The sequence below is a fragment of the Schistocerca cancellata genome, chromosome 6 (genome assembly GCF_023864275.1).
Source record: "Schistocerca cancellata isolate TAMUIC-IGC-003103 chromosome 6, iqSchCanc2.1, whole genome shotgun sequence".
NCBI lineage: Eukaryota > Metazoa > Arthropoda > Insecta > Orthoptera > Acrididae > Schistocerca > Schistocerca cancellata.
The window spans coordinates 558,458,280-558,485,750 of NC_064631.1; the positions used below are offsets into that span (position 1 = coordinate 558,458,280).

At 41.7% G+C, this 27,471-nt stretch overlaps 1 protein-coding gene across 2 annotated transcripts in view; it reads left to right on the forward strand.

Annotated features, from left to right (window-relative positions):
* The window catches only part of LOC126190761 (uncharacterized), a 484,901-nt gene that overhangs the window by 402,078 nt on the left and 55,352 nt on the right, over positions 1-27,471 (forward strand). For both annotated transcript variants that reach the window (XM_049931276.1, XM_049931277.1), the window contains 3 exons: positions 3,648-3,766; positions 6,041-10,685; positions 18,327-18,525. In XM_049931276.1, coding sequence (XP_049787233.1) covers positions 3,648-3,766; positions 6,041-10,685; positions 18,327-18,525 — 4,963 coding nt within the window. The remainder of the gene's footprint in view (positions 1-3,647; positions 3,767-6,040; positions 10,686-18,326; positions 18,526-27,471) is intronic.

Genomic DNA, 27,471 nt, shown 5'->3' on the forward strand with positions numbered 1-27,471 from the left:
CAGTCTGGAACCGCGAGACCGCTACGGTCCCAGGTTCGAATCCTGCCTCGGCCATGGATGTGTGTGATGTCCTTAGGTTATTAGATTTAAGTAGTTCTAAGTTCTAGGGGACTGATGACCTCAGAAGTTGAGTTCCACAGTGCTCTGAGCCATTTGAACCATTTTTGAAGAAAGGATATTGCGGAGACATGGCTTTGCCACAGCCTGGGGGATGTTTCCGGAATGAGATTTTCACTCTGCAGCAGAGTGTGCGCTGATATGAAACTTCCTGGCAGATTAAAACTGTGAGCCGGACCGAGACTCGAACTCGGGACCTTTGCCTTTCGCGGGCAAGTGCTCTACCATCTGTGAAGTTTGGAAAGTAGGAAACGAGGTACTGGAGGAAGTAAAGCTGTCAGGATGGGTCGTGAGTCGTACTTGGATAGCTCAGATGGTAGAGCACTTGCCCGCGAAAGGCAAAGGTCCCGAGTTCGAGTCTCGGTTCGGCACACAGTTTTAATCTGCCAGGAAGTTTCACACAAGATAACTTGGCCCGACTGCAAAAACACGTCCTCGGTCTGAGCGCTGCGCGAGTCCACCCCTCTATTCCGAGGTCTGCAAAAACACGTGAATATAAATTATTAGGACTTTTCTTGTTCCATTGTGTGAAACACAACAAGAATGGTTGGTTGAACACCTGTGTGTGTGCAGTAACTTGGCTAATCTTGTCTTCCTTATGCCTATGAGACTAATACCTAGGGTTTTGTAGTATATGCCTAGATTCTTGAAAGCTGGTTCTTGAAATATTGTTAAGTGTGCTTTTGTGATAATTTGTGTCTACCTATAAGTATCTAAGAGTTCAGTTTTTTCAGCATTTCCTTAATGTTGTTCAGACAAACCTGTGACCACTCAGACCGACCCTTTTTGTAAATGTTCAATATCACCTGATTAATCTTATTTGGTATGTATCCCTACACTTGCTCAATTTTCTAGTATGTCACAAAAACATTTTGTATGCAATCTCTTTTGTAGACTGATTGCATTTCCCTAGTGTCCTGTCAGTGATTTGAAGTCTGCCACTGACTTCACCTACATCTGATCCAATAACATTGCTCCAGTTACGGAAAATGTGGGAAAGACAATCACTCACCTGCAGAGGACCAATGTGTGGAGCACAGAGACACATAACAGGAAACAGCTTTCACACTAGCTTTCAAGCCCGTGCTCTTTTTCTACCAAAAGCACAGTCATTCACTCAAACAACTGCACACATATCCAAACATGCACTCCTGTGGCCACAGTGAGACTTACCATTGATACTTAGTCTTTGAAAGCTGTTGTCTGAGGTGATGGAGGTGGGGAGGGGTTAGGTAATGATGCAGAGATAGGGTAGCAGGATAGAGGCAGGTCTTTGGACAGATAACTCTGCAGCTGCACAACAAGATGAAAGGAGTACAGAGGGTAGAGCAAGAAGAGGTACAGGAAGAGGGAGAGAAGGGGAAAGGGAGAAGTGAAAAAAAGGGAGAGGAAGGTGGAGGTTAAGAGGGATAAAGAAAGTGGAGAGAGGGTGGGAAGGGATAGAAAAGGAAAAGGGGAGATGGAGGGAAAGAGAGAGGGGGGGAGATTGCACATTTTGGAAGGGGGGGGGAAGAGTCCTGGGAGAAGAAGGTGCACAATCTGCATAGGGAAGGAGCAGTGTGGACAGAAAAGAGGAGGAAAAAGGTAAAGTGCAGCAGAGGGAGCAGATTAGAAGACGTTTAGGCCAACGAGATTGTGAGAACTCAGGATATTCTGTTGAGACAATTCTCATATGCGTAGTTCAGAGAAACTTGTGTATCTACCTGAAAGCATCTGCCAATTCAGTTTTTCCAGCATCTGATACTAAACAAGCCTGTGACCATTCGCACTAACCTTCTTTGTATACGTTCGATATTCCCTGTCAACCCCATTTGTTAGGGATCCTACACACTTGAGCAATATTCTAGGATGGGTCACACAGATGTTTGGCACCATATCCCATGTTCTCGCAATCTCCCTGGCCTAAACCCCCACTAACCTGTTCCCACTTTACCTTTTCCCTCCTCTCCATGCACTGTCTTCTCCCACAACACACTCTTGCTCTCTTGCCCACCCACCCCCCCCCCCCCCTACTCCCCACCACCACTACCATACAGACATTTCCCTCTTCTTATGTCACTTTTCCTCTACCCTCTTTACTCTTTTCATCTTGCTGTGCAGCAGCTGAGTCATTTGTCAAAAGTCCTGCCTGTTTCCCACTATCTCCCCCCCCCCCTCACAACTTTTGCATTCTCCTGTACCCCCTCCCCAACTCTGTCAGCTCAGACAACAGCTTTCAATAATCGTGTATCAATAATAAGTCTAACTTTGGCCACAGGAGTGCATGTTTGGGTATCTATTTGGTTGTGTGTGAATGTGTGTGCTTTTGCTAGAAAAGAGCAAGAGCTCGAAAGCTAGTGTGAATGCTTTTTGCAGTTATGTCTCTGTGTGCTCCATGCATCAGTCTTCTTTCTGTGTGTGAGTGGTTGCTTTTCTCTTATTTTATGTATTGCTCTGTCCATGAATTTCCTTGATTGTTCCATTTTGTATCCCCACAGGTTGATATACCCAGGTATTTGCATGAGTTCACTGATTCCAGTACTGACTCATTGTTATTGTAATCAAGGATATTACTTTTTTTCATTTTGTAAAAAGCACCATTTTATATTTCTGAACATTTAAAGTAAGTTGCCCATCTTTACGTCTCTTTCAAACCTTAACAAAGTCTGGCTGAATACCTATGCAGCCCTTCCAGACCATACCTTATTACATACAATTGCAATATCTGCAAAAAGGACTGCTAGATCATTAATATACTATACAACATGATCATCAAAGATCCCAACAGACTTAATTACTGCATTCTACCTTATAAACAATCCTCATTCAATCAAATATTTAAGGTGGTAGGGTGGTATTTAGTCAAAATCTTTTCAGAAGTCAAGAAATATACCATTGCCTTTAGCCGTTGCTTTCAGGATGGTATGTGAAAAAAGTGCAAATGGGTTTCACCTATTTTTGGAGTAACAATTGCGTTTTATTGTGTACTCTTTGGTAATGCAATGTTCAGATTTGCTTTATTATGAGAACCATGTATGGCTCTGAATTTCTTTGTGTCATTGTTCAAGTGTGGATTTTTCTGACCAGTGTGATAAATGCGTGGTCAGTGAAGGCCAAAATCATATTTGAGAGGGCAGAGTAGTACAGGTTGCTGTCTGGGGTATGGAAGAGACATTAAACATTATAGCTCTTTCACTTTGCATTGAATTTAGATGATACATTGCAAGTAAAGTACAATTGCATTATTGCTTTTGTCTTTTGTGAAATCCATTCTGTGTTTGACCTTTGCCAATGTGCTGTGTCCCTCCATAAATCAGATGATCTGATTGTAGCATTATGCCAAATATCTGTAATATTGTGTGATTTATGACATTTCATCTGGCTTGAGGCCCAGGTATCACTAAAGTACGTAACGGCTTAGCCGTAGCTCACATATGCCTCATGTCCTCTACTACAGAAATTAACATCCAAATCAATATTCATTTTCTTAAAAGTATTTTGTTTACAGAGAGTTCACCAGCTATGTAATTTTATGCATTCTGTGCTTACAGAAAAAAATCTACGGCATGGCAGAGATAAAAATCAATCTTCAGAAGGGAAGCCAGAACCACCTGCAAGAAATAAAACTAAACCAAAGAAAACAGAAATTCCAGAACAGCCTCAGGGGAAGGTAAGATATACACTCCTTTACGTGCTTCTTAGTACCTTAGTAGCACTCTGTAGCATCATTTTATGTTGTTCCTGTACAAGGATGGGGATGAGAGGTGCACATTCAAAATATAACCTCCCTTGTTCTCAGGTACCATGACTGCTGAAGAATAAGGGCTGTACAGGCAGTATTGATAATGGGTATGGCAAAAACTGAACAGAAATCTATAGTGCTTTAACTGAAGTTTGCAGTGATATAACAGCAAACTGTATTTCAGTTTCCCACTGGGCTAGTAATTTTTTTTCCACTGGACCAGTAATTTTTGTTATGATCAAGTGAACATAAACAATGATACCAGACCAGGAAAGCAAGTATGTGAACTGATGAACAAAGTATAAAGCTGCTAGCAGATGCTCTTAAAGAAGGCTGCCATGTTACACATGAAGGACATTTTTGAGTACACATGGATTCCACCAATGTCAGTGCCTAGAAGTCTTACATGTTATGTAAACCAGAGAAAACTTTTTCACAGTGAATCCATTACAGCTTTACTACTGAACAGAAGCAGAGATAGCTGGACATTGCAGCCCTTTTTGAAACAGAGATTTGATGTTAAAGGCAGAGCATTCTCACTTCAAACTGTCCACCCCGATAGCTGAGTGCTCAGCATGACGGATTGCCATCCTACAGGCCCGGGTTCGATTCCTGGCTGGTTCGGGGATTTTCTCTTGTCAAGGACTGGTTGTTGTGTTATCTTCATCATCATTTAATCCCCATCTGGTGCGCAGGTCGCCCAATGTGGCATCAAATGTAATAAGACTTGCACCAAGGTGGCCGGACCTGCCCCGTATGGAGCCTCCCGGTCAATGACGCCAAATGCTCATTTCTGTTTCCCACTTCAAACTGCCCCTACTGCTGAAACTTGAGTTATGGACTGAGAGATCCAATTTCTATGTGGTAAAGGAATTTTTGACAAGTTCAAAAGTCAAACAGATGATACTCTTTGCTCATGATTATCAAGAATTAGTCTATATACTGGACTGGGAATTGATGTGTGCCTTTGAAAATGATGATATATATTGCTTTCAGCCTTTCATTATTCTACTACAGATTCCTTACACAGCCACACTGTAGTTATTATTGTATTAGTTATGTAATTATTATTCACCTTATGTAACAACATGCTTTATGATCAAGTCACAGTGTTATAGAGGTCCCATGAGAGAGCGAGAGAAGGAAACAGAAAATGACTGATTGGTTTCAAGTTCCATGTTAATATTTTGTAGTTTTCTGTGATATAGTATTCAGTAACTATTACAGTTGTTTATTGCTTGAGTCCTACACAAGCAAATGTAATTCATGTTTGGAAGTACATTACAAATTTCATGTTTGTTTTCAGCAAAGAATGGTCATAATGAAATATTGTTCATGTCATTGTAAACCTAAATCTTATTTCTCATTCCTTATTTTGTGTAGGCTAGTAGTAAATGTCATGTGTAAGTTCATTTCCATACCTACAAAAAGTAACATATTTGTGTACATATGTTTTTCATTCCCTTGAAATACTGTGGTGTTGCATAGTTGTATAATAGATCACTAAAATTTTGGCATGATAAAAACATTACATGTTAATTTTACTAGTTTTGCGAGCATGGACAACCTACTGCCTTCTGTTTCATAGCTATTACTGAAGTACTACATTTATGCAGAAATAACTCCAATTAAACCCCTTAGTGTACTAGCTGTATTAGCTCAAGTTTCCATTCAAATGTGATTTATTCTTTTGCAACTAATGGCAGCAGGTATAATTGACTGGATGCTTTCTTGTTTTGCTTCTGCTGTTTTTTTTTACCACAGAATATGAAATGAGCCCCTAAAAAGTATCACATCATCATTTTTATACTATGAAGAAAAATTTGTCAGGCCATTCATTCTGCTATATGTGAAAATTCTTGTAGCTTTAGGCTCCTTGGATGTGCTTGTTGCATGCAGCAGAGCAGAATCTGTGGCATATGAATAAGCTGCCGTCTAAAAGAGAGATTTCTCTCGAGAATCACGGAGGTTACAATCCTCACTTCTTTCCCCTGTTTAATGTTACACATGTGTATTCCATAATAAAATTTGTTAAAACTCTGATTTCATCTTGAATATGAGGTTGCACCTTAAAATTCACTCCTCTGGCTCTTTTGTCATTGGCTGGTTGTGTGCAGTGCAAAATTTTGCATGGAGTTGCCACTACTAACCTTTATTTGGGCATCAGTTGTGGTGCTGATATTTGCTGTAATCTGATTTCAGCCTGTGACTATCGAACCGTGTGCCAAACCACAACCAGCCGCCAGAAGGAAGAAGCGCCCAGCAAGCCAAATTGAGCGGCTTTCAGTCATACAGGAACCAAAGGAGCCAGAGTGTGAAGTGAACAGTGACTTTAAAACATTGCCACAAACCACCCCATTGTACAAAGTGAGGAAGGAGAGTTATAGACTATACAGTGGATCTCTGAGAAGTCTTAAGTCTTCAAAATCATATAGATCTTTCCGAACATGCAGATCAGGTGACTACAGTGAATATCAGTGGTATGATGCTAAAGATGATTCTGTATATGATTTTCATGATTGCTATAGTAATTTCTATGAGCCAGTTGGAATATTTGATACAAATGAAGAACAATGTACTGCACTGACAAATGTCAGTAAATGTGAATCACCTCTGAACACATCTCAGAATGGTGACCTCATCAAAAGAATGAATTCATCTGAAGAAATTGACCTAGAGAATTTCAGCACAAATGATCCCTTGGCACATGGCAGCAGAGTTTTGAGCACTGGAAGCATAAGCAAGGAGTCACATTCTTCCATTACTGCTTCTCTGCAGACTTCATCTTCATCACGCAAAGAGAAAGGAACAAGTGGATTCTTTTCCTTTCTTCGGTGGTTCAAGAAAGGCAAAAGTGGAGGAGATGAAGAAGATGATGAAGTTGGGGATTTTGCAGATGGTTTGGTGCTGCCATCAATCCCTTCAACTCCAAAACTGATACGGACACAGAGTTCAAGTTGTGGTAGCATTGATACACTTTTCAGCACTGCTACAGTTAACAGTTTTGCTTTTGTTACTCCTGCAGCATATCGACCGTTTGGTTCAGCAAATCCACCAGAAAAATGGATTGCCATTGGACCTGAAACAGAAACGTACAAAAAACGTGTTCTTAACAGGGACAGGTTAAGGGAACAGGAAAAGTATTTAACTCTAAAGAAAAAGTACCAATTGTATGGTAGTGATACAATACTACGAAGTGGTGTGAACACTCCAAATGAAAGCCCTGTTCTTGCTACAAGAAGGCAGAGAGCAACAAATGTGTTGAATGGTGCAAATCATGTCATTCCAATTTCTCCTCCAGGTAGTTTAAATTCACTTGGTAAGAAAAAACGCAGAGCTCCAATTCCTCCCGAGTTTGTGAAGCCACAGTGTAATGACTATAGCCTTCCAAATACTTTGGAACACAAGCATAACAAAAATAGTATGGACAATGGTGAAGTGAGTAGTCTCAATCAACCACGTCATAAAAGGAGTGCTAGTGAGTCCTGCAAAGACAGAAGAGCTGGTGCATATTGCCATGTGAGAGGAAAACGAAGAGCTCCGCCACCCCCACTGGTAAATAAAAATTCAACGAATGGTATTGCGGATCCTATAGATAAGCACAGTCCTCAATTTTCAAGTATCGGTAGAAAGAAGCGACCAGCACCCCCTCCTCCGGCAATAGAACAATCAGGAGAAACGAGTGCAAAGAAAAGCAAGGACAAGGAAATACAGGCAGATGATAAAAAGACAGAGAATAGGTTATCACAAGAGGAAAAGGAAAGGCTAATTGCTAACATTGCAAAACTGAAAGCACATGCAGACAGGAGAAGTATGGGATCACCACCATCTTCTCCTGTAACTGTAAGGTCAGATTTGGGTGCTAAGAATGAACCTGTAGTCTGCAATGATTCTTTAAAACTAGAACGGGGGGTCTTGAAACCTAATAAAGAAATGCCGAAGATAGATTCGGGGTCATCAGATTCGAAAGCTGCACCTGTATCACCTCGTCCATGGTACAAAAGGAGCTTGGTGTCAAGAGAAAATAGCATAACAGGATTCAAGAAAGATTTTATGAAAAGTCTTGAGAAGAAGAAAGATAAAGAGAAAAGTAAGGAGTGTGACTGGATGCCAGAATCTGGTATTCCAAGAATAAACAATGTTGCTATATCTAATGATGGAAGCAGCATTGTAACCAGCAGCAGATTCAATATATTTTCACGGTTAGAAAGAAATGATGAAAAAAAGAAAGAAGCAGAGAAGAGGAAGTCACAAGTTTCAATTCTTGCAAGTATTAGTGAGCTCGATCGAGAGGCTGCAGAGATAGTGCAGAAGGAACATGCACGAGAACAAGCACTTATGGCAGCACATGATGAAAAATTCTACACTCAGCCTGAAATAAATGCAAACAAATTGGATGTAGTTGTTGAAGAACCCATATCTGAAAATGTGGAGGTTCCTAAACGCAGCTCAGCTAGAGAACTTATTTCTCTTTTCAATGCTATAAGTAATGTGACAAAAGTGACAGTGAATTCATCATTTTTTTCGAAGGATGGTGTCAAACAGTATTCCAAGGAAGTTACAGAAAAACGATTTTCGTTTGCTGGTGAAAGTGCTAAAGCTGATAGTAAAGTGACACCTGAAAACCATGAAGAATTAGAACAGAAACAACAACCCACCAGTAATTCAATAATTTCAGGAGCTACATCAAGCACATCTGTTACAGTACGTCAGTCTATATTTTCTGAGGGTGGTGGCTTTCCAGTAAATATACCAAATGTTCAAGAAGAGATATCACCATTAGCCACTGATGCTGACAATTCCATATTAACTGGTCATCCATCTTCAAAGAGTACAGAAAAATCACATTTCCGCCTTTCGCCCAGCAACGGTATTGTAGAGAATAACCAGCCTCAGAGAGCAACACCTGTTTCCTCAAACACCTCCAATAATAGTCATGGTTCTGCTAAACCATCTGAAAACACCACCACTAATAAAACAGCATTACAAATAGCAGGTGATCATAAACCAAGACAGCCTTCAATCTGGGCATGCCCTAGATGTACACTTGAGAATCCTCGTTGGAGGCTTACATGTGATGCTTGTGGTAAATGGAAACCCTCTAATATTGAGGAAAGGCCTGCAGGGACCAAGGATTTAAATCTCCAGAAAACTTCAGACAGTGATGAAAGTCCAGCTAAGAGAAATGTTGAGGAGCAAGTGAAAAGTGAGGTTGCTGATGCAGTTGTAAATAAGCCTAAAGGTGCTATTGACTGGGAGCAGGAACTAAAACGATATTTTCCACCTAGTGCAAATCAGAATGTTCCTAAGCGAACAGTAAATGGTGAAAGGACAAGTAACTCAGAAAAGCAAAAAGTAGACAAAGATTCTTTGGGTCTTGATGCTGGAGTAACATCTGTTCAAGCAGTTTCCCAAGCAAACAGTTCACAGACAGTGGTAAAAGATAGTATTTCTACTTCAGGAAATGTCAGAGTACTACATGATATCAGCAATGTAGAAGCAACTGCCATTGATATTAAAAAGACAGAGAATGATCAGAAACAGACAAGTCAGTTGATTTCAAAGAATGACAGTAGCTCATCTACAGTCAATGGACTGCAGGAAGATCCAGATGTTGATGAAGTAAGAAAGGCACGAATTGCATTCTTTGGTCAGGCTGGAAGCAATAACAATAGCACCAGTAAATATGATGACTCTCCTTCTGTAGAAGTTTTAAATAAAGAAAACAAGTCTGTAAAAACAGAAAGGATATATACAGGAAAAATAAAAATGCCTGCAGATGAAGCTGAGAAACAGAAGTTGAAGGAAATGTTAAAAGAGATGAAAGATTCTCTCCCAAAACGCCCAAAAGGGACTACCAGTCAGGCTAGTGCAAAGGCTTCAGAGCCCAGCATTGATATTTTAAAGCAAAACAATAATGTTTTGAATCATGAAAAGGATAATGCAAAACTTGCAGTCGGTCAAGGGGCTATTAAGAAGATTCCACTACAAAGAGGCAGCCATGCCAGCAGAGGAAATAGCATGTTGACAGAAGAGGGGTCTTCAAAACTGAATGAAATCAAAACAAGTAAAACATACAATTCTGAAGTTACTGTAGAAAATATTACAATGAACAAACTCAACGGTTCAAAGCCACTCAAAGTTTCAGCCTCTGTTCAAACAAATTCTGTTATACGGAAAGTTGAACAGACATCTGAACCAGTTAACAGCTACTTACAAAAAAGCTGTGACAGTAATTTGCAAGTAGTCAAGAGAGCTCAGGTAAATGGATCTGTATTGCCAGTAACAGTAGAAGAGATATCTACTGCTGCAGTTAAAGATGGTGTCTTGTTTACATCAGCAAGCAAGCAGTACAATCGCATTGGCAAAGGAACATTTGAGCTAATACATGCAAGAGATTTTGCAAGCATTGAAGCAACAAAAACTGGTAATGAAACTAATATGCCACATGTCTATGCTAACTATCCACCATCTTCTGTTGATTCTATTGCACAGGGAACCACAACTGCTACAAGTGTTGGGGACAAGAACAGCATATCACCTCAACCGTTGTCAAGACATTCAGCAACTCCAGACAAAAATTCAATTGGTTCTAAGGTGACAGACATTCCAGTGCATCATAATCAGCAAAATCAAAAGCAGCCTTCGAGTGGTAACCAGCCTCTTCCATCAACATCTGGCCTGAAGTCACCTAAGTCCAAATCTCCTCGCCATGTAGTGAAGGACCACAGTAGGGCAGCATCAGAAGCAAGTACCAGGTCTGCAGATAGTAGCAGTGGGGACAACAGTGAAATAGAGCGTCTCACAGCACAGCTAACTTTACCCAAAGGACTGGCTGATTTCAAAGGTAAACATTGGCCCAATTCTCAGTACTTCATAATACATCCCACAGAAACTACATATGTGATTAACTATTCAGATGTCATGTGTGCTCAGCTTTTTGTACTAGGTAGATATTGCATGATCAGTAATGTGTAATTGGCATCTTTAATATATATTATGTGGGGATAGATCATTACTTAGCAAAAGAAAAGAGAAGAAGCATGGAGGAGCTCACTGCTGCTTAGAAAGAATGATAAATTGCTTAGCTTCTGGATCAACACACACACACACACACACACACACACACACACACACACAGAGAGAGAGAGAGAGAGAGAGAGAGAGAGAGAGAGAGAGAGAGAGAGAGACCAACTACTGTTCTCTCTCTCTGTCCATGTGTATGTGTATTTAGATTAGTACGGTAGAAGTGCTTTGTCCTTCTACCAAGCAATTTGTTATCATTTTGATGTGCTTATCCACGGCACCTTCAGTCTTTACAAGTCTTCACAACATAAAATACAGTTTGTATTGTGTTCCTAGTGACTAGATATTTAAGTAATTTAGCAAAGAATCATATATACAAGAAACATTAGAGACAACATACAAAGTAGAATATTCATAACACATATTTATTTTTGTTGTTTGGTTTCTAGGACCCTGTCAGATTGTAAAAGCAATGATCAATTAAATATGCCTTTAGTTTAGCCTTAAAACTACTGAGTTTACTTTCTGATTTAATATGGTTAGGCAAATTATTGTAAATTTTGATCCCAATATGCAGAGTGCCTTTTTGGCGCAATGATGTTCTCACCTGCTTCATATGAAGATCAGATTTTTGTATTGTATTGTATGCATGTATATCTTCATTTTTTAATAAGATATCTGGGTGTCTATATTGTTTTATGAAAACTGACATTTTGTATATAAAAATGCAAGGAAGAGGAAGAATTGACATTTTTTTGAATATGGGTCTGCTTGATTTCCTTTTGTTTACCCCTTCAATAATTCTCAATATTCTCTTTTGCATCCTGAAAAGTTTAATATTTGTTGTTGTGTTGCCCCAGAATATTATGCCACATTTAATTACAGAATGCACATAGTAGTAGTTTACATTTAAGAGGTTGGCTTTGCTGCAACAACTTTTTAAGATCCTCATCATGTAGCAGGTTTTGCTTAGTTTTCTTTGTATATATTCAATGTGTACATTCCATTTTGTGTTGTTCTGGAGCCAGAGTCCCAGAAATTTTGTGCTGTCAGCACTTTCAAGTACTCTGTCCCTTATCCTATTTCTATAGTTGGGTGGTGCCTTCCTTTTACACCACAGAAGTTCAGTGCTACTGTCTTTTCTTTGTTTTTAATTAGCTTTTTATAGCTGAACCACTGTTCTATACTGTTCATTGTTTGGATAGCAGAGTCTTTCAGTTTCTCTTCTGTTTTCCCACTAATAAGGAAGCTTGTATCATTTGAAATTTGGAGGGTAGTTTGGCAATACTTGTTATATATAAGGTCATTGACATAGAGGAGAAACAGAATGGGTCCTAATACTGATCCTCGAGGGATGCCATATTTCACATTTTCGTAACCTGAATAGTAGCAGCTGATTTTGTTACAGTCAGTATATTGCACTGCAACCACCTGTTTGCATCCACATAGATATGCCCTGAGCCACTCATTGTATATACCTCTAATTCCTAATTGGTCAAGCTTCTGCAGTAAGGCATTATGGCCAATGATGTTGAAAGCTTTGGATAAATCAAGACATATAGCTACCACAAACTCACTCTCATCTATTTTAGCATAGATTTCATTAAGAAATTCGTATATTGCACACTCAGTTGAATAGCCTTTCCTGAAACCATGGTCTGAGGAAGAGAGAATATTATGTTTATTTAGGAAATCAGACAATCTTTTACACAAAAACAATTTTCTAAAATTTTTGAAAATACAGGCAATAGGGCCTATAATTTGAAATTTCTTCTGGATTTCCTTTTTGAGCATTGGTTTCAGTTTTGCCATTTTAAGCATGAAGGGAAGGTTCCTGATGCCAGTGAGCTGTTGCACAACTGTGTCAAGGGGTCAGCTAAAGCAAGGCAGCATTTTTTAATAATTGCATCTGGTATTCCATCAATTCCACATGAGTATTCTGTTTTCAAGGTTTTTATAACTGATAAGATTTCTTCTGTATTTGTGGTTTAAAGGGGCACTGATGTAGACACATTTCTTATGCTATTGGATGATTGAGGTGATATTTTGTTCTTTTCTTCCAGTCCACTCACTAACTGTTCACTTATGTCTGCAAAATTTTTGTTCAAAGTCTCTGCAATTTTTTATGGGCAAGACATAATTTATCCTTTGTAACATAAGTTTATATTTTAATGTTGTTTGGTTTCACCTGCTCTTTGATTTTTGATAACTACCCATATAGCTTTAGATTTGTTTTTTGAATTTTCAGTGAGTTTGGTTACCAGCGATCTATCCTGATTACCGTATTATAGCCCATCTTGTCTTTTACATATAAATGATGATAACTTAAATAATTTGTGTTATTTAAAAGTAATATCAAAAATTATTTTCATTTTTGTTTATTAACAGAAAGATGTAACTCTTCAGGCTTTCCCGGCGAGATCTTGACATGTGGAATAATTGGGTCTACTGCCGGATGTTTGTGTCGCTCTGGCACAATATTTCGGCCACGTAACTCGTTGCCTTCTTCAGGTTCTACCTGAGACTGCCGTGTTGGAGGATCTTGTCCAGTATTTATGCCCAGAGGGCGCTGGGTGCTCTCTTTGCCGTCCGCGCCCGACTGGCGCTGCTTGTAATGTTTTGTCTCTTCCCCAGTGTTCCCTTGGGTCGTGGCGGCTGTCAGAGGCCCGTCCTGCATCGGGAGTTGCGTTCGCGGTCCGCACCCGCCTGGCGCTACTCCTGTAGTGTTACTACTTCTTGAGGAGTTTGTTGGTTCATTTCAGTGAGCCCTGATAAGTTCCAGAGCCAGACTCCACGCCGAGCTGAGCTGGTAATCGCTGTCTCGGTTTATTAGGTTTTCTGTGACCTTGATCTCGATGGCCTCCTTTATGACACTATCCCAAATTCTTGGCGTCTGCGTCACAATTTTTGTGTTGTTATAGTCCATTGAGTGGCCGAGCTCCAGACAGTGCTCCGCTATGGCAGATTTTGTTGCCTGTCCGAGTCTGGTGTGCCTCTGGTGTTCTTTGCACCTGACATCCACCGTCCTGGTTGTCTGGCCAATGTATGACTTTCCACACTGGCATGAGATGTTGTAAATGCCTGGTTTACGTAGCCCCAGGTCGTCCTTCACACTCCCTAGCATGGTCCCAATTTTGGAGGGTGGACAGAAGATACTCTTTATATCATATTTTGAAAGAATTCTGCTGATCTTTGCAGAAATAGGTCCAGAATATGGCAGGTATGCCACCTTCTTCGCCTCCTCTGGCACATCTTGTGTACCCTGTGGTTGACTGGTAGTACGAAGTGCCCTTTGGATGTCTGTGGAGGAGTATCCATTTCTGCCGAACACCAGCTGTAGATGTTCTATCTCTGTGGCCAGACTTTCCGTATCTGACAGAGCTCGAGCCCTATGAACTAATGTTTTCAAGACTCCATTCTTCTGTGCCACATGGTGGCAGCTACTGGCTTGAAGGTATAAGTCAGTGTGGGTGGGCTTACGATACACACTGTGCCCCAAAGTGCCATCTGCCTTCCTCTTGACCAGGACATCCAGGAATGGGAGTTGTCCATCCTTCTCTAGTTCCATAGTAAATTTTATACTTGGGTGGTGTGAATTTAGATGTTCCAAAAAGTCATCTAGCTTCTCCCTACCATGGGGCCAAATGACAAAAGTGTCATCAACATACCTAAGAAAGCACTTGGGTTGGTAAGTGGCTGATGCAAGTGCCTCCTCTTCGTACCTTTCGATGAAAAGGTTGGCTACCACTGGTGATAAAGGGCTGCCCATTGCCACTCCTTCTGTTTGCCCATAAAATTGACCCCCATAAAGAAAATATGTTGAGGTCAGTACATGTTTGAACAGGTCGAGCAGGGCACCATCGAACTTCTCTCCAACAATATTGAGTGAATCGGTGAGTGGCACTCGTGTGAAGAGTGACACCACATCGAAACTGACCATGATGTCAGAGTCCACAATGTGTAGCTGCCTTAGCCATTGTAGGAAGTCCTCTGAGTTTCGAATGTGGTATGCACATTTGCCCACGTACGGGGGTGCCAATATCTTCTTCAGGTATTGTGCAGTGAGGTATGTCGCTGCGCCGATGTTACTGACAATATGTTGAAGAGGGACCCCCTCCTTATGGACCTTGGGGAGTCCATAGAGTCTGGGTGGTACAGGTGCTTTGGGATAAAGCTTCTTGGTGACTTGTTCAGGTAGACCTGTCTCCTTCAGCAACTTCCGGGTCTTCTTGTCCACCTTGTCAGTGGGGTTATCATCTAGTGATTTGTAAGCAGTGTCTTCCAGAAGTTGTTGCACCTTCCTATCATACTCCAACTTGCTTAAGATGACCGTGGAGTTACCCTTGTCAGCTGGCAGAACTACAATGCTGTCATCCTCCCGTAGCTGCCTGAGTGCCACCCTCTCCTGGCTCGAGATGTTGGATTTGGGGGGCTTCGTCCTGGTGAGTGCCCTGCAGGTCTCCCTGCGGATCTCTTCAGACACGTTGGAAGGTAGTGTGTTGATGACTTGCTCAACCGAACTCATGAAGGCTGCAACAGGTACGCTTCTGGGAGTCACTGCAAAGTTGAGGCCCTTGCTGAGTGCTTTTGAGGTGGCTCATCGAGCTGCTTGTCGCTCAGGTTGACCACTGTCCGTGTGTCCCCATCCTGTTGTACCTTCTTGTTAAGGCGCTCAAACTTGGCCTGTTGACCTATTGTCAGTAACATCGGCGCAGCGACATACCTCACTGCCCAATACATGAAGAAGATATTGGCACCCCCGTATGTGGGCAAATGTGCATACCACATTCGAAACTCGGAGGACTTCCTACAACGGCTAAGGCAGCTACACATCGTGGACTCTGACATCATGGTCAGTTTCGATGTGGTGTCGCTCTTCACACAAGTGCCACTCACCGATTCACTCAATATCGTTGGAGAGAAGTTCGATGGTGCCCTGCTCGACCTGTTCAAACATGTACTGACCTCAACATATTTTCTTTATGGGGGTCAATTTTATAGGCAAACAGAAGGAGTGGCAATGGGCAGCCCTTTATCACCAGTGGTAGCCAACCTTTTCGTGGAAAGGTATGAAGAGGAGGCACTTGCATCAGCCACTTACCAACCCAAGTGCTTTCTTAGGTATGTTGATGACACTTTTGTCATTTGGCCCCATGGTAGGGAGAAGCTAGATGACTTTTTGGAACATCTAAATTCACGCCACCCAAGTATAAAATTTACTATGGAGCTAGAGAAGGATGGACAACTCCCATTCCTGGATGTCCTGGTCAAGAGGAAGGCAGATGGCACTTTGGGGCACAGTGTGTATCGTAAGCCCACCCACACTGACTTATACCTTCAAGCCAGTAGCTGCCACCACGTGGCACAGAAGAATGGAGTCTTGAAAACATTAGTTCATAGGGCTCGAGCTCTGTCAGATACGGAAAGTCTGGCCACAGAGATAGAACATCTACAGCTGGTGTTCGGCAGAAATGGATACTCCTCCACAGACATCCAAAGGGCACTTCGTACTACCAGTCAACCACAGGGTACACAAGATGTGCCAGAGGAGGCGAAGAAGGTGGCATATCTGCCATATGCTGGACCTATTTCTGCAAAGATCAGCAGAATTCTTTCAAAATATGATATAAAGAGTATCTTCTGTCCACCCTCCAAAATTGGGACCATGCTAGGGAGTGTGAAGGACGACCTGGGGCTACGTAAACCAGGCATTTACAACATCTCATGCCAGTGTGAAAGTCATACATTGGCTAGACAACCAGGACTGTGGATGTCAGGTGCAAAGAACACCAGAGGCACACCAGACTCGGACAGGCAACAAAATCTGCCATATCGGAGCACTGTCTGGAGCTCGGCCACTCAATGGACTATAACAACACAAAAATTGTGACACAGACGCCAAGATTTTGGGACAGTGTCATAAAGGAGGCCATCGAGATCAAAGTCACAGAAAACCTAATAAACCGAGACAGCGGTTACCAGCTCAGCTCGGCGTGGAGTCCAGCTCTGGAGCTTATCAGGGCTCAACGAAATGAACCAACAAACTCCTCAAGAAGTAGTAGCACTGCAGGAGTAGCGCCAGGCGGGTGCAGACCGCAAACGCAACTCCCGACGCAGGACGGGCCTCTGACAGCCGCCACGACCCCAGATGACAGATGAGTCAAGCACGGACGACCGTCGGAGCACCAGGGAAGTGCCAACACTGCAGGATCAGTGCCAGGCGGGCGCGGACTGCGAATGAAGCGCCCAACAAAGGACAGGCCTCAGAGAGCTGCTACAGATGGAGACCAAGTCGGGCGCGGACGTCCGAGGGAGCACCGGGGAGGAAACAACACCTTACAAGCAGCGCCAGGCGGGCGCGGACCGCGAACAGAGCCGCCGACGCGAGACGGGCCTGAGGCAGCTGTCACAGCTGCAGATGGTCGACTAGGCGGGTGCGGACGTCCATCGGAGCACCAGGGAAATGCCAACACCTCGGGAGCAGCGCCAAGCAGGCGCGGACCACGAAAGTAACGCCGCATGCAGGTCCGGCCCCAAACAACTGCCACGACCACAGATGGTGGCGGAGCCGGGCGCGGACGTCCGTGGGAGCACCAGGGAGGGGTAAAAACCTCAGGAACAGCACCTGGCGGGCGCGGACCGCGAATGGAACACCTGACACAGGACAGGCCTCAGAGAGCTGCCACAGATCGTGCCCATCGGGTGCGGACGTCCGAGGGAACAGCGAGGAAGAGACAACACATTACAAGCAGCGTCAGGTGGGCGCGGATGGCAAAGAGAGCCTCTGGGCATAAATACTGGACAAGATCCTCCAACAGCACCTGAAGAAGGCAACGAGTTACGTGGCCGAAATATTGTGCCAGAGGGACACAAACATCCGGCAGTAGACCCGATTATTCCACATGTCAACAGAAAGATTCCATAATATTCATAATTTTTCCTCACATGTACTAAATTATGTATCAAAAATTGTGTAGATTTTGATAATTGGATTTTTGTGTTTTTTTTTCTGTTTGTAATTAGATCGTAGGAATACTCTGTTTCAACTTAGTTAAATAGAAATTGGTAAATATCAAGTAAAATAACTGACAGAAGTGTAGCTGCCTAACACAATGCTAAATTAAAGAAACATGGTCAAAGAGAAAATAAGTACACTGTACACTTGCAGCGACTAAAACCAAAGAAAAGAATGATAATATGAGATACTGTACTGCATGCAGTCATAATTCACACAATGGTATGTGCTTTAGTAGCTATTGCACATTGCCCTTTGATGTAAAATCCAGTAACGTCTCCTTAGTACATTTTGTGAGCCCTGTGTTTTGCCATTACAAGAACCACTCTCCTTTTCCTTGGTAGTTACAGTCTTACTGTAAAAATGATTTGAAAGGTTGCCACATCAGTTTCATAATTGTTTTGCTAGTGTGACAAACTGTAATGAGATTACTGGTATCTTGAACAGCTGACCTGCAGGCATCTCCTCCAGAGCATAACATGAACACTTTAGCAGTAAACCGCCTGTTGCGTCGTCTGGAAGCTGCAATAGCAGGCGGGCAGCATCACCAAGCAGCTGGGCTCGCTAGAGATCTGGCCCGACTCAAAATCAGCTGCTCTGTAACTCGACAGCGACATGCCTTAGACAAGAGTCCTTCATCAATCATGTAAGCATTTCTGCAATGTTTGTCAGTAATGAGTTACTTGTTTTAACAACTTATCACAGATTATCACAGAACATATGCTCCATTGAATTGTAGCAAAAATGAAGAAGAACAGTTTTCATGTTATTTAAATATTACTTATAGCTCTAAAAATACAGGCATTTAACATTACTTGGTTGAATCTGAGGATTAATGTTGTTTCTTTGTGTAACTGTTCAGTGGAGTTGATTACTGTCAGTGCGCTAATCTTGTAGTATCATCCTTTTGTTTGTGATTACTATGATGAAAGAGGTAGTGCCAAAAGACATGGAACATTTCATCATCAGTAGTGGCATGTATACTGGTTTTGAATGACAGGGCAAGAGGGCTTGGCACATTGCCCCAGAACCTCATGGATGGAATCTGGATGTTTACCCTTTCTTCTCCTTTCTGTCCAAATTTCAAAAATAAAAAAAAAGTTTCCTCATCTGGATTTATTTGGATTAAGTGCCAGCACCCTATTACAATTTAGCTGCTTTGGCCACAAAATCATTGTACCATTTGTAAGCTTTTTCACCACTGCTGATAGTGGGGGATGCAGGGAATGGAGGAAGCAAGCTCCGTGTAGTTAATTAGCAGTTGTGAGGAGAAGAGCCCCACCTTCCACAAATTGTGCAGCAACTATGGCTGTGCTTTGTGGTGTGACGCGAGATAAGAATGAGACCTACAGGAAACTGACAAACATCATTCACCTATAAATGCATTGTTAGCTGCAACAGGCAGAAGATATGCTTTGTAGGTGCTGCATAATTTAGCAATTTTGATTGAGATAAACTCACACTACAGTGTTCTCCTTCTGCATGCCAGTGTAGAACTGTACACAGAAACAGCTAAGTGAAAAAAACTGTGCAGTACACCCTTTTATTTATATATAAAAGCTGACTTTGGGATTTTGCTTTTTGTGAGACTGTGTGTATTTGTATTTGAAGTTCTAGATTCACATATTTTACAGTTCATGTCACTTCTGCATAATGGTTCATTGATTGCATCAATACCTATTTGTATTGTGAAATTTCAAACATTCATGAGTGTTGCGGAAAGCTCTTACTGTCATCTGCAGGCTAACATATGTTAGAATGAGCTGTTATCATCGGTTGTGTAGACTTGAATTTAATTGTGCTCTTTTAAAATTTTTGAGAACAGTACGCCTGTGGTTTTTCAAAACAATTGTTATCTAATTTCACTGTTTGTATAAGTGAGAAATAGGTTATTTTTGACAATTTTTGGACACTTACAAAACTTGCTGGTACGAGTGTTTTGGGTATGTAACCTATTTTGTAGCAAATCAGCGTTTTTGGCTCAGAGCTACTGCCAAAGAATACATCACCACTGAATTTCATTGTATGTCAATGCAAATAAATGTGAGTTTTCGAGAATTTTCGAAAGCTACCATTGTCCTTTGCATAATATACAAGTAATCTGTAGTAAATTGGCATTCGTGATTTAGTTACTGTAGCAGATATTCTAACTAATGTATTGTGTTACATCTAGTTTCCCCTTAAAAAGGGTTATCCCTACATATTATCTGCATTTGTCACAAATTGACTCTGTTTTCAATTTGCTAACATCTATAATTAAATTCAGAAAGGTTTTAGGAAACTAGTAACTATTACCAAAGGTTTTTGTGCTGCCTGAATAGAAATTTCATTTTGTGCATGTACTTCAATTCGTATAGGGATCAGCAACTTTTTAGCTCAACAAATCAAAAGATAATCAGCAGGCTTAATTTAAAGTTATTTGTTCACTACCCTGTTATACACTGCACCAGCCAGTATGCAGCCCCAGTGTGAATGCTGTTCTTGAACACAGGACGAGTTGGTTGATGTTCGCAACCAACAGGTATAAACTGCCCTGACTACTGTCAAACGATTGGCAGCTGCTGTGAATCAGTGTGTTGGAACAGCTTCTAAGAGTTGTGTACCTGTGATACCATTACTAGAGATATCTCAGTTACTATCCTTTCCTGTGGATCCTTTCTCTTCTGCTGAAAGTACAGGATATATCATTTCTCATCCACTTGATTGTGAGTGGCATGTCAATGCTAGATCTAGGCATCTTATACAGGGTGGATGGCGTTCAGGGAAGGCTCAAGGTGCTGTACCAATCCCTCTAACCAACAAGTTTGAGGTGCTGTCTTTCACTGAAACTGAAACTGAGCCAGTTAGACCCATTTCACCTCTTTTGGAGAAACATGTTCTGTCTGGTGTCAAGAGGAGCGAGGTAAATGCAAAAGGGTAGGGGTCTATTAAACACCATCAGTTAAAAGGTATGGCGAATGATGGTACCCCTTTGGGAAATGGCAGCAGAAGTGTGTACACCCAAGTGTCTCATTCAACATGCTGAAGAGGCTACTCCAGCAGCCATTGAGGGAACATGGTGCAGATAGCAACAGATTTCAGCACACATTGGAAAAATTGATGCCTATCGCCTGGACTCCGAAATCATACTTGGTTGTTCCGGAGACTGTCAGAGAAGGTTGAGAAGACCAGCCTTGTGCATGGAGTTTCAACACAGCTCACAATTTGCAGCATTGTTCCCAGAACTGATTGTGGTCCTTTGATTTGAGTATAGTGGAAGGACTTAACCAGAGACTTTGAAGATTCTGTGACAAGCTAGGCTGTGACTTCCTGGACTTGGGCCATAGGATGGAGAACTGTAGGGTCCTCCTAAATAGGTCAAGTGTACATTACACATTAGAGTCTGCTACTCAGGTAGCCGACTGTGTCTGTGGTGCACACAAGGATTTTTTAGATTAGGCAACTCTCTATTCAATCCAGATAACAATAGCTGTAAGAAACCCAGAAGTATCAGTGTAAGATCAAAAGAAATGTTTCCCACCTGTGAGAGTATTAAAATCCTTAATAGTTAACTGCCAAAACATTTGCAACAAAGTCCCAGACTTTGAAGCACTCCTGAAAAGCATTGAAGCTCACATAATACTAAGTACAGAAAGCCAGTTGAAACCTGAAATTGATAGGAGTGAGATTATTTTGGGGAAAATTTAAGTGTATATCCAAAGGACAGACAAATGGGAAATGGAGGTGGTGTAGTTGTCAGGATAGACAAGAAACTCAAATCCACTGAGATAGAAATTGATGTTGCATGTGAGATTGTTTGGGCAAGACCCAGTGTCAGGAATGGTGATAAAATAATAAATGAATCCTTCTGTCACTCACCAGGCTCCTCTCCAGATGTAACCGAAAACTTTAGAGAAAACCTCAGTTCACCTGTATGCAAGTTTCCCAATCATACTGTAATGTTCACTTGAAACTTTAGTCATCCAACAATTAATTGAGAAAATACAGTTTTGTTAGTGGTAGATGTGATAAGACATCCCATAAAGCATTACTAAATGCCTTCTCTGAAAACTACATAGAACAGATAGTTAGGAACACCAGTCATAAAGAAAGTAGATTGGCTCTAATGGCAACAAATAGAACTATCCTCTTTGAGGATGTCTGCATCAAAACTGGCATCAGTGACTATGGTGTGCTTGTGGCAACAATGATTACCAAAGTACGAAGAACAACTAAAACAAGCAGAAAGATATATATGTTTAGTAAACTGGATAAAAAATCGGTAGTGTAATATCTGTGTAATATCTCTATGAGGAGCTTGAAACTTTCAGCACAGGGCAGGAGCATCTGCAGAAACTATGGCTCAAGTTTAAAAGAATAGTTGACTGTGCACTGGATAGGCATGTACCCAGTAGAACAGTTCATAAGGCAAGGACCCTCCATAGCATACAGTCACTGTAAAGAAACCCATTACTCTCCTGACAGCCAAACATGTTTCATTCAGCATCTCTCTATCTATTGCGCAACACTTTGTTTTACACCTATTATGCAGTAATCACTGTGTCTTTAGAAGTTTCCTACAGCCACTGTTATCTGGATTGAATGGAGAGCTGCCTAATCTAAAAAATCCTTGTGTGCTCCCCAGACACAGTCAGCTACCTGAGTAGCAGCCTCTAATGTGCAACAAATCAGCATGTTTCTGTTGTTGTCTGGAATATTAGCAACATGTAGGATGAGTGTGGATTGTTGTTTGGCTTGCTGACACTTGGGCCTGTCATGACAGATGATGCCTGAACTGTGGCCACCCATGGGACACAAGAGTGTTGCAGGTTGCTATCTTGAAGGAGGGACGCAGCACAAACTGTGAGAGGGTTTTAGTTTTCGGGTGGAAGTCAGAGTTGGATATTAGCTGCACAGCTATCCTATAATGCCTTTAAAATAGATTTGAGATCTTGTCTATTACTGAAAGTACCAGCATGGACACCTCATCTGTAGAGGCTGGGACCAATCTCTCAGAAAGGGGAGGAAAGCACAGAGGGTGGATTAGCTGATCTTTGGGAGCTCCAGTGTTCAACAGGTGAGGGAGCCCTGTAGCAAATAGCACAAAGGTCAGGAAGGAAGGCCAGTGCCCACTCATTATGCTTATCAGGACCGTCTTGTCCATGGAGCTGTTTGCAAATGATGCTGTTGTACACTGCCAGTCATTAAAATTGCAGCACCAGGAAGGATATAAATAGAGAAATTTTATGTGTTGCCGTATACAGTATAGTGGAAAAGAATGTGATTAAATTTGTAGATGGTTTTGAGGTTTACAGGATGTAAAATTTTTATGCAAAAGTTTCATGGTCTCCTCTTTGGTATTAGTGACTTAGTGACATATGAACAGTAGCTCAGCACTATCACTAAACAATTTTTTTTTTAATCTTTGACAAGATGACAGTCGACAGTTAAGTTTTATCTTTGACAAGGATCATGTTTGCTTATATTGTGTAGCTCCTGCCATGCCCCCTTTTCTACAGTATATATGTCACTCTCAGATGTCTGACCCTTTAGTCCACAAGACTCAATGGAGGAGCAACAGTCTTGAAGATGCCCAATGCAGTTCTGGATGAAATGTTAGGAACAGAAGACTTTCATGGACCACAACCTTATACCCTGAAAGATTTACCAGCAGAAGTATTTGTTCTTCTCAAAACTTCCACACATTGATACATCCATCATGATGCTGCAACTAAAAAAAAGACATTGTGACACTATTGTGTTCAGTATTGTTGTTGGGTGCACCATTGCTACTAAGTTCCTTCATGATGTAGGATATGGCCTTCCAGAAGCCAATGACTCCATATTGCCTTGACAATTGTGGGACACCGACCAGTGTGAGCAGCAATATTGTGGACTGATAAACTACATCTCGACAGGCTACGATACTCCTTCTTAAATAAGGAATAACATGATGTTCTTAGAAACAATCTATTTTAAACACAATTTCTGAATGAGAAACCCACTGCAAATCTTTCCTCATATACAGAATGTAAATGCCATTTCTCCTACCAACACTGTGCAGTTGCACTGAAATGTTAATCATTTGCATTAGCCAAGCACATAGTGTGCTTCCTGCCAGTTTTATAATTTGATGTATATTGAGTTCTGTCTTCATGGTAGTGCAATGTTAGTGGCGAACAGTGCACCCAAGCTGCTGGCAGTGTTTGTAGAGAAATTGCAGTGCTAGAAAATTTTAGGAAAATGGGAAAGTGTGCGGAGGATCTACACTTTATGCAAGAATTGATAGTTGATTCTCAACATAAATGTAGTGTATTACATATAAATAGATGGAAATACCCATTACTGTTTGATTATATGATTTTTTGCCAATCCCTGAAATAGTAATGGGAGTTAAGCATATGGAGCAATTTAAAGTGCAGTTACCACATAAAACTAATCATAAGATAGGCAGGAGTTAAACTGAGCTTCATTGAAAAAAAATTAGTTCATCCACAAAGAGGTAGCTTACAAAACACTCACTCAGTCGGTACTCGAGTGTTGCTCATGTAGAGGAAATTGGCATGGCATGGCATTTAATGAGTACAAAAAATATGGAGATGCTCATACAATGGTGGTGAGAAAAGAGAGGTATTATGCAACATAGTGTGGTTTAATGCTAAAATTCCCAGAGCATACATTCTTAGAAGAGTCAAACAACACAGTGCTTTTTGCCACATGTATCACAAAAAGACTATGAAGGTAAAATTAGAGTTGTTCGAGCTTATACAAAGACTTATACAGACATCAAAAAAGGTTTTACATCATCTCGGTTTTGAGAGTTCCAGAATCTGTACAGAAAATTGGAATAGAGATCAACATAAACATCGTTTCCACTCTTTTTATTGCTCATGAAAACCACGCATTGCATGTTGTACCACCATACAGCAAGACCTTCAGAGGTGGTGGTCCAGATTGCTGTACACACTGGTACCTTTAATACCCAGTAGCACATCCTCTTGCATTGATGCATTGATACAAGTTCATCAAGGCACTGTTGGTCCAGAATGTCCCACTCGTCAATGGCGATTTGGCTTAGATCCTTCAGAGTGATTGCTGGGTCACATCATCCATAAACAGTCCTTTTCAATCCATCCCAGGCATGTTCGATAGGTTTCATGTCTGGAGAATATGCTGGCCACTTTAGTCGAGTGATGTCATTATCCTAAAGGAAGTCATTCACAAGATGTGCACAATGGGGGTTGGAAATGTCGTCCATGAAGACGAATGCCTCGCCAATATGCTGCTGATGTGGTTGCACTATTGGTCGGAGGATGGCATTCACCTATTATACAGCCATTACGGTGCCTTTCATGACCACCAGCAGTGTATGTCGACCCCACATAATGCCACCACCAAACGGCAGGGAACCTCCACCTTGCTGCACTCGCTGGACAGTGTGTCTAAGGTGTTCAGCCCACTTGCGTTGCCTCCAAACACGTCTCTGACGATTGTCTGGTTGAAGGCATATGCGACACTCATCAGTAAAGATAACATGATGCCAATCCTGAGCGGTCCATTTGGCATGTTGCTGGACACATCTGTACCACGCTGCATGGTGTTGTGGTTGCAAAGATGGACCTCGCCATGGATGACAGTAGTGAAGTTGTGCATCATGCAGCCTATTTCACATAGTTTGAGTCATAACATGATGTCCTGTGGCTGCACAAAAAGCATTATTCAACACGGTGGCGTTGCTTTCAGGGTTCCTCCGAGCCATAATCCATAGGTAACAGTCATCCACTGCAGCAGTAGCCCTTGGGCGGCCTGAGCGAGAAATGACATCAACAGTTCCTGTCTCTCTGTATCTCCTCCATGTCCGAACAACATCGCTTTGGTTCACTCTGAGAAGCATGGACACTTCCCTTGTTGAGAGCCCTTCCTGACACAAAGTAATAATGCGGATGCGATTGAACGACGATATTGACCGTCCAGGCATGGTTGAACTACAGACAAGAGCTGTGTACTTCCTTCCTTGTGGAATGACTGGAACTGATCTTTTGTCGGACCCCAACCGTCTAATAGGTGCTGCTTTTGTATGGATGTTTACATCATTGGGTGGGTTTAGTGACTTCTCTGAACAGTCAAAGGGACTGTGTCTGTGATACAATATCCACAGTCAACGTCCCTCTTCAGGATTTCTGGGAACCGGGGTGATGCAAAACTTTTTTTGATGTGTGTACATAGATGTTCTTCCTGTATGCCACTTGCAACTGGATGTGGGCGGGGAGGGGGGAATGATAATGGTACATGAGATACCATCCACTGCAAATCGTAAGGTGGCTTATGCACCTCCCGTGCATAGCAATAAATAACAGTTCTGTAGAACACATGTTTGCTTTTATTTTTGTGAGTTTAATACAGTGAATCACACATCACTGAAGTGCAGTTGAAATTAATAATAGCAATAATCTTTGAATGTCACATAAGCTTTTTAATAGTACTGTGCTATAAAGTCTTCTGCTTTTAAATGCCATCACAAAAATAGCTAATTCAAATTGTCAGATACACTGGGGTGACAGAAGTCATGGGATAGTGATATACACATATTCAAATGGCAATAGTATCACATACACAAGGTATAAAAGGGCAGTGTACTGGCAGAGCAGTCATTTGTACTCAGTTGATTAATGTGAAAAGGTTTCCAACATGGTTATGGCCTCACAATGGGAATTTACAGACTTTGAATGTGGAATGATAGTTGGAGCTAGATGCTTGGGGCATTCCATTTTGGAAATTGCTAAGGAGTTCAATATTCTGAGACCCACACTGTCAAGAGAGTGTCAAGAATATCAAGTTTCAGGCATTACCTCTCACCGTGGACAACACAGTACCCATGGGCTTCATTAATGACCGAGAGCAACAGTGTTTGCTTCCAGTTGTCAGTGCTAACAGATAAATAACCACATAAATCAATGTGGGATGTACAACACACGTATCTGTTACAACAGTGAAATTTGCTGATAATGGGCTGTAGCTGCAGGCGACTGATGTGAGTGCCTTTGCTAACATCATGACATCACCTGCAGCGACTCTCCTGAGCTCGTGACCGTGTCAGTTATAGCCTAGATGACTGGAAAACCGTGGCTTGGTCAGATGAGTCCCAATTTCAGTCAGTAAGAGCTGATGATAAGGTTAAGTGTGGCACAGACCCCATGAACCCATGGACCCAAGTTGTCAACAAAGCACTGTGCAACTTGGTAGTAGCTCCGTAATAGGGTGGGCTGTGTATACATGGAATGGACTGGGTCATTGACTGGAAATGATAATAATGGGCTACTTGGAGACCATCTGCAGCCATTCATGGACTTCCTGTTCCCTACAACGATATCATGTTACGGGCCACAATTGTTTGTGACTGGTTTGAAGAACATTCTGGGGAATTTGAGCAAATGATTTGGCCAACCAGATTACCCAACGTGAATCCTGTTGAAAATTTGTGTGACATAATCGAGAAATCAGTTCATGCGCAGAATCCTCCATTAGCATCACTTTCACAATTATGGATGGCTATAGAGGTAGCATGGCTCAATATTTCTGCAAGTGACTTACAACAACTTGTTGAGTCCTTGCC